The sequence below is a fragment of the Diadema setosum genome, chromosome 2 (genome assembly GCF_964275005.1).
Source record: "Diadema setosum chromosome 2, eeDiaSeto1, whole genome shotgun sequence".
Lineage (NCBI taxonomy): Eukaryota > Metazoa > Echinodermata > Echinoidea > Diadematoida > Diadematidae > Diadema > Diadema setosum.
The window spans coordinates 1,157,069-1,167,795 of NC_092686.1; the positions used below are offsets into that span (position 1 = coordinate 1,157,069).

General features: G+C 38.0%; 1 protein-coding gene across 1 annotated transcript; it reads left to right on the plus strand.

The window, feature by feature from the left end:
* Nucleotides 1-1,176: 1,176 nt before the first annotated feature.
* Nucleotides 1,177-9,153, plus strand: LOC140238675 (NADH dehydrogenase [ubiquinone] 1 alpha subcomplex assembly factor 3-like). The gene is made up of 5 exons (XM_072318578.1): nucleotides 1,177-1,270; nucleotides 4,253-4,454; nucleotides 5,691-5,757; nucleotides 7,667-7,767; nucleotides 8,664-9,153. The coding sequence occupies exons 1-5, from the start codon at nucleotides 1,191-1,193 to the stop codon at nucleotides 8,745-8,747; spliced, it is 534 nt and encodes a 177-aa protein (XP_072174679.1). The 5' UTR covers nucleotides 1,177-1,190; the 3' UTR covers nucleotides 8,748-9,153.
* The last annotated feature ends 1,574 nt before the right edge of the window (nucleotides 9,154-10,727 follow it).

Sequence of the window (10,727 nt, forward strand, 5' to 3'; positions counted from 1 at the left end):
TTTTATCCTTGCATTATAGAATCACAATTCATACAATGACTCTGTTACAACTAACAAGCTTACCAAGCAGACAACAAAGAGAATTTGACAAATGAGGCTCAAATTTCGTATTATGCAGTATATGTCTTTATGAACATTATTTTGAACAATTCTCGCGATAAAATCTTTTGATAAATCAACATCTTCTTCTATATCTGAGGTAGGAAATGTGAATTTGTTTTAATAGCGTTTTTGCATTGTTGTGTCACATTTTTACGCTTTCAGTCTGTGAGGCTAGTCTACAAAGTCCCGTGCGCATTGAATGTCATCAGTACACAGAAATGTGCGTGTTCGGAATTACCATGCTGTCCGTGTCCGGTAATACCATACCTGTTTTAGATCTAGATCTACTCATTATGTAGGGGGTGCAGTAACCGCAGCAGCGACCCCATACGGACAAATACGTACCGTGTTACAGCGCCCCGTGACGGGGTTAGGGGTGCAGGGTCCATCCAAACACAAAATTTGTTATTGTGTAAATGACATGTTACATTGCCACTGCCACTGGTTTATTTTTCTCAGTTAGAAAAGGGGAAGAAACAGGTTAATTGTGGCTCAGGGCTTGAAATCTGCATTTTTATAGCTAACTCAAAGTAACTGTTGTGACAAAGAATCAATGATTTAATGGGCTATAGTGGGATAGATTTTCTAATTACTGAACAATACAGTCAACTAGATTCTAGATGAAGATTTCACTTTCCCTTGTACCAGTAGGCTAGGCTATAAACGATGCAAAGTCAATGACATAAATTCATTTCATAGCTTAACTTAAAGCTACACTCACCAAACACATCCGTACCACTTCACCAGTCATGCTTACAAGTTACATTCAAGCACTGAGCAGTTGCTAGACATTGCTCTCCAACCAAGCCCAGCCCACGAGTAAGTTTATGCTCATGATATACCATTTGCCGGCCAGCCAGTGCAGTATAGGGCCTCTGTTGGGCCAAGTCAACGTCGATTTTGTATCGCAACATAGCCTAGGGCAACCGAAACTCTCTGCCAGCTGTACCAACTTGCGGGGGTTCTTCCGCAGCTGTGTGCTCGCTGCGTATTGCGTAATATCAATTTCGAGTGTGAATACGTACAATGTACAAACACATGTAACACATGCACATAACATCTTCGGTAGAGCCACCGTGGACGGGACAATGGCGACCTCGGCGCTTCGAGGATTTCTCAGATATTCCAATGTTTACGCAAGGTCTGTGATACTGCGTGCGTCCAAAATGTAAGTATTTCCGGCCATATTTCCGTAGGATTCCCCATGCATGCTCCACAGTCAGGGGTCTACTGGTAGTAAATAGATCTAACGGTCTAATGCCATTTCTTTTGTATAAGTACTACCTTGCACTATCGGCTATCCAGTGTTTTAGGGGTCTCCGCACTATCCCCACATACTCACTTTCAAGTTTGTTATGTAATTGTTACACCAGCATCGCATCTGCATCTGTGTGCTGTGGTTAATAAGGTCGTGATTCGATAGGTCAGGTGCCTACTGCAGACTAGTTAGCTATCTAGCTGTGTGGAATGCATTGGATGTCACGTCCAGGCCAGGCTAGGTAAATTCGAACAGCATATATGAAGATGAGGAGGAGGAGGAGGAGGAGGAGCTAGGAGGAGCTACGGAGGAGGAGAATGATAATGAGTAAATTTAGAACAGTCTAGAGTCTAGATTCTACTTCTTTTTACTTTTCTTTGGTGTACGTAGATCTATTAAATTTGCATTTATGATGTTCAATGGACAATATCCATTTCCTGCACCTTGCTACTGTTGATGTCCACCCCTCATCGCCAATTTTACTAGACTAGAAAGAGACAATGGAAAGGCTCATGCCTCAAGACAAGGCCGGTGTCATAAATGCACTTTTGAAAATCAACTCCTTCATCATACTCATGCTCTTACAGCATGCTCTTACTCTGAAGTCCTCGGCTAGGATTGAATAAGGCAGAGCGAGCTACCAAGTCTCGTGCATTCTGCGTGAGACTCGAGCATTTAGGGTCTGTCTCACGATCTCATGCATGGCAACCATTTTTCTCACGCTTTGGGTGAAGTCTGCAACTTGGGCCAAAAACAAGGAGCATAGCCATAGCTCAAAGGATTAAAGCGATAGTTGCAATTGAAGGTATATTTCCCTTTTGTCTTTCAAAATAAGTAGAAAATAGTTGCACTAGATCGCATCATTAAGAGCTAATAGATCTAATTAAAAAAAAAAGAAAAGAAGCTCCCTACCATGGGAGGGGGGACACCCCCTAATTCGCATGTGCATGCGCGCGAGCGCCGAGACGCCGAGTCATGAAAATCTCACTCATAAAAAAATTTTGAACTTGGCATCACTGATAAGGTTCAAGGTTTAGGGTTTGTTGTGAGATAAAATATTAGAGTGCCATTGGAGTACTAACTCATGACACTTATCATTTTCTTCTTTGAAATACATGTTTTATTTCATTTTATTTTATTTCCAACACATGTAATTACAACTTTTGAATACTCGTATACTGATGATACAACAAGGCAATGAAAAACAAACTATGAATAATAATGCAACCTTGTAAATTCCAAGACAAGTTTAAAAAAAAATAGTTGTTTATGGAGGGGACTGCTAACAAGCAGAGCTTGTAGTTTGCAGTCTCCTCATAGAAAAACTGTAGTTACAAAACTGATAAAACTCCTCAATGTTCTATCTGGAGTCTAATGATTGTTAGTGCTTGACAGAAAAATCTGTTTGCCTGGAGGAGTTTTAACATACTTTAACCCATTGAGGATGGACTGATTTTGCTACAACACGCATTTCCCACAGACACTTGCCTGAGTATACTTGGGACTCGTCTTCAACAGGTTAATGGTCCTCATTAGAGGGGATTCCGTGAAGCCAGATGTAGTCTCCATGGAACATATCTACGACAACAAATACAGACTGATCTTTTGGTCAATCAACATTAGCACCAGTTGTAGCTAGGAATAGGATCTCGGGTTTTAGGTGAAAGTATTGTGCTGTGCAACTGGTAGTGCTTAAAGGAAAAGTTCACCTTCATTAACATAAGGATTGAGAGAATGCAACAATATTAGTAGAACACATCAGTGAAAGTTTGAGGAAAATTGGACAATCGATGCAAAAGTTATGAATTTTTAAAACTTTTGTGTTGGAACCGCTGGATGAGGAGACTACTAAGGCTCGTGATGTCATATGAGTACAACAGTATAAAGAAAATGTAAAGAAAATTCAACATATTTTCACTTTTTTCGCACAATAAAAGAGCACTTGACTTGCCTCTTTCTAAAGGCAATGGGAATAATATTACCATAACATATGTCAGTAACGAGTCAAGGGAATGTGTACTTTTTTCAAAAGATGAAATTTTGTGAAATTCTCTTTATAATTTCCTTATATTGTTGTACGCATGTGACATCATACACTGCAGTAGTCTTCTCATCCAGCTTTGACTGCACAAAAACTTCAAAAATTCATAACTTTTGAACGGATTGTCCGATTTTCCTCAAACTTTCAATGATGTGTTCTACTAATATTGTTACATTCTCTCAATCCTTATGTTAATGAAGGTGAACTTATCCTTTAATTTATGTATATTCTTGTTCACTGGATGAATTCCACACTATTCTTGTGTGAAAACCTATCGGTTAATGAATGAACATCATAACACACTTTCTGTTGCCATAACATATTTGACGAATACATGTTTTAAGAAGAAAGTTTAATTAAAAAAAAAAAAAAACATGTGCCCTCAAACAATTTGTCATTGTGTTTTCTTTACATTAGCCTGCCCCATGATGTATTACCCAATTTGGTCTTTAAATTAAGTTTTGCATGTATCTATACCATAATAGGGTCTAAAGAAAAATCTGGACGAGCTCCTTTATGACATCTGATTGTTTTTGTGGTTTACTGACAAAGAGTCTGCCAAGATCGAAAGCTTAGGACTTGACTCAGATTTCACAAAAAGTCTGTGTATTTACCCCTTCACTTGCTGCTTTTCAAAAGAGTGCTTCTAATATGTTTATTTATGTGGGAACGTGGTTTTGTGTAATACAATTTCAGAAGTGATATACACTGATATCAAATGATTAGATTATGCATGAGAAAATGTGATGGGGAAATGAAGATATCTAGGGCTAATTCTACCACCTCTGACCCTTATGGTGTATGTTACTTCACCTGATCAGTTTTTGTTTGGTGTGTTTTTGCTGACCTAGGACTGACGTCTCAAGGAGATGCATGAGTAAGCTACAGCCTACAGATGACGAGCTCTACACCAGGACATCCATCAGTCTTCTCTCCAAGGAGTCATCCGATGTCCCCTTCATATCCAACTACAGCATCCGAGGGTTCACCATCAACGCTGACAAGGTCTATGGACCAGTAGCCATCTTGCCCAGGAGCTTAGTGTCTTGGAATGTGAGTGTTGTCTCAGAATATGGTCGTCTTCTTTGTGTTTGATTGAATATTGGAGCGTTGTTTGATTTGATTCTTTTAACTTATCTGAGTTGTGTAACTGCTAATGAAGCAATGTGTACTTATAATTCAGCAACCAGGGGAGCAACAGCTTAAAAGTCCCCTCTGAGGGACTGGGTGATGGGGATAAAGTTCATTGCCTCGGGGTACAACCACTGCAGCTAGGGGAATTGATCCAGGGACTGGTAGTGGGCCTATAGTCTTCTCCACTGAGCCACAGCAGCTCCTCCAAAATCTACCAGAAGGACTTTATTGCAATTTTGGGAGGTATTGGGTGATTGATATCATATTGTAGAGCTGGATCTCCTCTACATTTCGTACATTATGGTGTCCAATTATTTTCATTTTCAGTTAGATGTTAAAACTTACACCACAAGGGCACTATTTTTGGAACAATGCTTTGATTGAAAAAACTTTTGTTTCATAAAAATTGGTTGTTTCCTTTTTATTTACATTCAAATTTGAAAATGTGATAGCATCCTTCTGGTTCTGAGCTGACTATGTATCTTAAATACTTTGTGTAAGAAGGAAAGAGAGTTAGAAATCTAAATAAGAGACAGCGTCACCATCAGGTTAAGGTGGCTTCTTTTTATTAAAGCTCTACCTGATGTTATTTACAGAAGCAATCTAAATTGCAATACCAAGCCATGTTTAACTTGACTGTAATGTCGAAGGGAAAAATCAGATGAACTGAGGGTTGCAAGCTTTATGAAAATCAGAATCAAAAGAGGAAAATTGATTATAAAGTCTTGGAAATTTTGACCTATTTGTGCATTAACATCATTTGAGAAAAAAAAATTTATTTTGATAAAAATTTGATTAACACTGTCATCAAGCTAGTGACTGAAAGTAAAAAAGTGTTGTGTACTTCCGATTTGGTAGAAAAGAAGTGTTTGATGGGAAAGTAAGAACTGCTAATGCTCCCTAATTTCATATAGCTTTGGCTAAATTCATCTTCTGTCACCATTTAAAACAAGAAACAAATTAACAATTTATATGGATGTTAATATGATAACACAAATATTAGAATATCCACCAGTGATAGATGAATGTGTAATTACTGTTTTTGAATGCACCTTCATGATATATTGGAAAATGTTTATTTCATCTGTTGCATTAGTTATCAGTCTACAAAATGTGATGCATGCTCTCTATGTTGTTGCTTTTTCTATTATACAGATTTCTGGTCTTAGCGATATTTGTGAAGAAAGCCTTTCATTGTTTCATCTTATAGAACCCAAAATTGGTAAGAATCATGCACTTGACTACTCTTTTATTGCCCACCACTTTATTTCCTTTTTTTTTATCTCATGAGGAATGAAAAATCATAACCTTACACATTTAGCTTTAAGTATAAAACTAAAAACTGTTTAGCAGCTAGATGAGATGTGATTGTAGAGCTAAATGTTCTTACACCTTTCAGAGAAATCATGTAACACAGTTGAAGAGCAATTTTTGCTCAATCTGAGTTTACCAAGAATTTTCTCCGTCAAGATAGCTTTGACATGAAGATCTGAAACACATAGAGGGTGGAACTATGTATCTTGTATCACCTTAGCTAGGGAAGAATGCTGCAAGCAATTATTTTCTCAAAAAGATGGTTGGGAAGTTAAGCATTATGCATTGATTGACCTAGCAACCACCAATAGGAGTATGTTTTATGAATCACACACCACATGTTGCCTTTAAACTGCATATCTCTGGACCTACTGTATCAATTCCTTCACTGCTGCTGTAGTGAATTTTAGCAATGGCCACAGGAAAGTAAGAAAGCTTGAAAAGTGTCAAAAGCGTGAATGTGTTTTGTAGTAGCTGATGACCCTACAGTCCACTATGACAGTCAAACAGATACTTAGACGGCAAAGGAATAGTTTCTCAATTTCTTCATTTTGACAGATTAGACAATTCTGCCCTACTTTAGCAATTCTAGGGTAGTGACAAAAAGTGTTATTTTTTTATTGAGCGAAGTGTTTCTATCATTTATGTTTGTACACGCTTATGACATCTTGGCTGATATATATTTACAGCAGGGGAGTGTTTCTGTACAAAAGTGGCATTCGAGTAAAATGTCAAGTACAATCTAATGACATTAGTATCGAAAACTTGCTAACTTTAGGCAAGGAGGGGAGATTTTAAGTTCATAGTGCCAGCAGATAAAAAGTGTGGATGAAGGCATTTAATAAAAGTAATGACTCTTCCTGTGGTATGACATATCGTCGCTGGGGTGACAAGACCTTGTATCTGCAATTTTGGTGAAAATGACTTTTTTGGATTAATGGTCAAATAATGCGTTAAGTGATGTCCTGTACAAATCCAAACTGTCTTACTCCAAAAATGAAGCCACCAAGGCATGTCAAAGGAAAGGCTATCCCATTCGCTATTGTGCTTTGGCCGCCATGTTTTTTGGCTCTCCTGAACCTTTAACATTTTGTAGATACAAGGTCTAGTTGCCCCAGCGACGATATGCATAGTTGGAGTGATGAGTCCAGGCTGCTGAGGCAGGGTAGGACATCATCTGTTGTTTCTTTAAAACGCATTGAGGATGAGTCCCGAGTATTCTTGGGCAGGTGTCTATTGGAAATGCGTGTTGAAGCAAAATCAATCTGTCCTCAACCGGTTAATTCCCCCAAGGCCACCTGGACAGCATCTAGAGGGGCAGTCTTGCACAACATGCAGGATAGTCTGGTCAGGAAAAACATCAAATACTGAGAAATTCTAGCATACATCAAATTATTCAGTGCACTGCCATTATAATGAATGTAGTTTAGCAAATTTCCAGTTACAACCAAATAAAAGTTTAGGCCGCAGCATAATCAGCTCTATGTATTTGTATTGTTTATTTGTTCGGTTACTGTAAAAGTAGAAATTTTCGCGGTGTTGAAATTTTCGCGCAACGAGAAACTAGTGCCAAAATAAAAGCACGCGAATATTTTTGCTTGCCATATGTTCCCGTACTTACTGTCTTGATTTCACGAAATTAAAAACACGCGAAACTCTTCTTACCGGGCCGAGTATGAAAAATTAATCGCGCGAAAATATCCACATTTCCAGTATAACAAAAGAAACTGCCGGTCCAGTGGACTTTGTTATAACAGGAGTTGACTGTACTGAAGTAGCCTAGCTTTATCTGTTGTGCCTCTTATCTAAATCCCCAGAAATCTTGGTAATAGGAACAGGAGCTCAATACCACAAGCTGAGTCCCGACTTGCACAAGTTCATGAGACTGAAAGGCATCGCACTTGAAGTTCAGGACACAGTAAGTTGACTCTCTTTGTAGGAGACATAACTGCATAGGAACATTGAATTAAATTTCATATGTCTGTACAGGTTGCTAATGCCGGAATATGATTAAAAAAGTGTTTTCATAAATCATGTCCTTAAAGGATCTCTTCACTTTTACTTAGATTCGGGGATTATTGATTTATTTAAAACTAAATGGTGTCTTTGTGAAATATGTTCATATTTTTTGGTTGAATAGTAGTGAAATTCATTAGTTACAAATGTGTTCTTTAAGTCGACAAGACTACATGAAATGAAAGGAGAACAAAAAGAAATCTTCAAAATCTACAAACATTGGAAGTTGTACTATCTGTTAGAAAGTTCACAAAATGCCTTCAAATAATAGTCTATGTAGGCTTACAATTTCAGCACACACAATTGTACCTTCTAACCTGAAGTTGATTTTGATATCATTCTACAGGTTTAGTTTGGAGTTGTTGTTTTGTTTGTTTGTTTGTTTTGTATGTGTGGGTGTATGTGTGTTTTTAATAAGCTGTTGGTATAATTCCATATCAGACTTTGATGGTCTGTAATCTCATGATTAGAAAATATTGCTGACTCGATGCTTAAATCATTTTTAAAAGTGCTATTTATTTGTTTACATTAGTCATATACTATTCTTTAATTGGTTATTTACTTCATTTATTGGTAAATGCCAGATATAGCAGTTTTCATGTGTTTTTATGCCTTGTGTGACAGAAAGTTATGTTCTCCCTTCACTGCTAGTAAACTTTCAGAGATTGTTTTAACATGGGCATGGCAGAGCATCATTCTGGTAACCTCATCACCTCACCGTTGCACTTTCTTTGCAGCTTATAACTGTCGTCCTTTCAATATTTTGTCTTGAAAATTCCCGACCCTGTTCCTCAACAGCCGCATGCCTGTGCAACGTTCAATTTCCTGGCAAGAGAGAGCAGGGTGGTGGCAGCAGGGCTGATTCCCCCGGAGAAAACATAACGTCGCTCAAAATATAAACACTGAAAAAAACCCAAAAGACATTTTAAATTGACATTGCTAATGGACACACCTGGACGTTGTGAGATGCAATCAGGCTGATGTCCACTATACCAGTATATTACAGCTTCCTCACCATGCTCCACAGAACATAGCTTCAGCTCAAGTCATGGAAATGCTGCTGAAATGCTCTCAGCTCCTCCATTCCAATACATGAGAAAAATTGTTGGTGATATGACCAAGGAATGTTCATCAGATGAATGACCACAGTATATGAGATTTGCCACTTGTGGACTCCCAACGGACTGGGCCAAAGCCCATAGAATCCAATGGCAAAAAGAAGTGCTTATCATTACAGAAGGATTGCCCAAGGGGTGTATGAATATAAGAGGTTATGCCAGAACTCAAAAGGGGGGGGGGGGGGGGACCACTTTGGCACCCCCCCCCCCCCCCACTTTTTTTACCCTGGAAGTGGTAAGCGTTTCGTGATTGCAAGTTGTACCAGAGCAATTTGTTTTTTGCCGGGTGATGAAACCTTGAAGTGGGAGCGTGGGTAAGTCCTTTTTTTTTGCTTGTCAGCTAGAGAAATCCTGAAGTGGAATCAGAAAGTTGTGCTGAAGACCTTTTTAATTTTTTTTTTTTTTTTGCTTTTTAGCTGATTTAAACCTGGAAGTGGCACCAGAAATATAAAAATGCACACCCCCCCCCCCTTTTAAAAACATGGCGCCAGCCATGTTTTCATCAGTCCCCAGAGATTCAACTAGTACGGTGTAATAGGCAAAGGTTAACTAAACAAGACGAGGATTCCTTGCTCTTTTGTGTTTTCATCATTATGAATTTTTCAAAAATTTCCATTAACCATGGACTGAATTTCAGTTCTTTAAGATTTCTGGTGTTTATGCAGGTGCAACAATCCCATTTTACACTGGCAAAATCATGCTTAACAGAGAAGCTAAAATTACTGAAACATATGTTGGTAAACTTAGTTCTTGCCTCATGTGTCTTTTCTTTTTTTTTGTATTCAGTCTAACAAACACTCTGTGTTGAAGCTTTTCTGTTGAAACATTTGTAAGAATAAAAGGGAATCATTATTTTCCAGAATGTCATTGAAAATTGGATTCAAATTTTTGTTCTGACCGATGGTCTGTGCTGTTTTTCTTTTCTCTTCTGTAGAAACTTTTTGTGGTTAATGATGAACCTGTATGTGCATGCAATATCTGTACTCTGTCAGGTATTGCTTGGGTTTTGACAGTTTCATTTATTCCCTTTCCCTTTCCAAGTGCGATTTGTGGATGACTTTTAGGAATATAATCAATTTGAGTAAATCATGTGATCTTTAGAGTTTTGGCCAGTGGGATACACTTTGTGTGTGTGTGTGTGTGTGTGTGTGTGAAACTTCAAAAGAGAGGACCATACCTGGCAAGTTGATCACTTACATTTGTAAGCTCTTTGAAACATTCAAGTGCTTGAATGATGAGATCTACAGTATGTGTTGAGTACGCAAATTACATGTATTATACAGTTCTACAGTTTGTGACATCCCATGAGTTGGAAATATATGAAGTGAAGTAAATATTGGAAAGATTTGCTGATGCTTTGTTCAAGCACTGTCAGAGTGATTCTTTGTCTCTCAAATAAAGCAATTGTGAGATATCATACTTTCATGTAGCTATCTTTCCTGTATTCGGAGTCTGGATTATTTAAAAAAAGAAAACTGATTTGCAGTAGAAAATATTCACTTTTTTTCCCAATGGCACACATATGCTATGTGAAAAAGTAGTAAGGAATATACTACAAAAGCCCCCAGCATAAATTTCAGCGAACAACAATTCTTTGTAGTTTTCATTGTATCCTCTTGATTTGTGTGGGCAATCAAAACTAACTCACTTATTTCTCCCCCTCCTGTGCCTTCTCATCTCTCTCTCTCTCTCTCTAGACACATATAAGTGGGAGTATTTCATCACATTTCTACTCAAAGGTTTG

Coding starts and splice junctions, on each gene's coding strand:
- LOC140238675 (XM_072318578.1), top strand. CDS start 1,191: ATGGCGACCTCGGCGCTTCGAGGATTTCTCAGATATTCCAATGTTTAC. Junction 4,455..5,690: donor GGAGCTTAGTGTCTTGGAAT/GTGAGTGTTGTC, acceptor TCTATTATACAG/ATTTCTGGTCTTAGCGATAT. Junction 5,758..7,666: donor TCTTATAGAACCCAAAATTG/GTAAGAATCATG, acceptor CTAAATCCCCAG/AAATCTTGGTAATAGGAACA.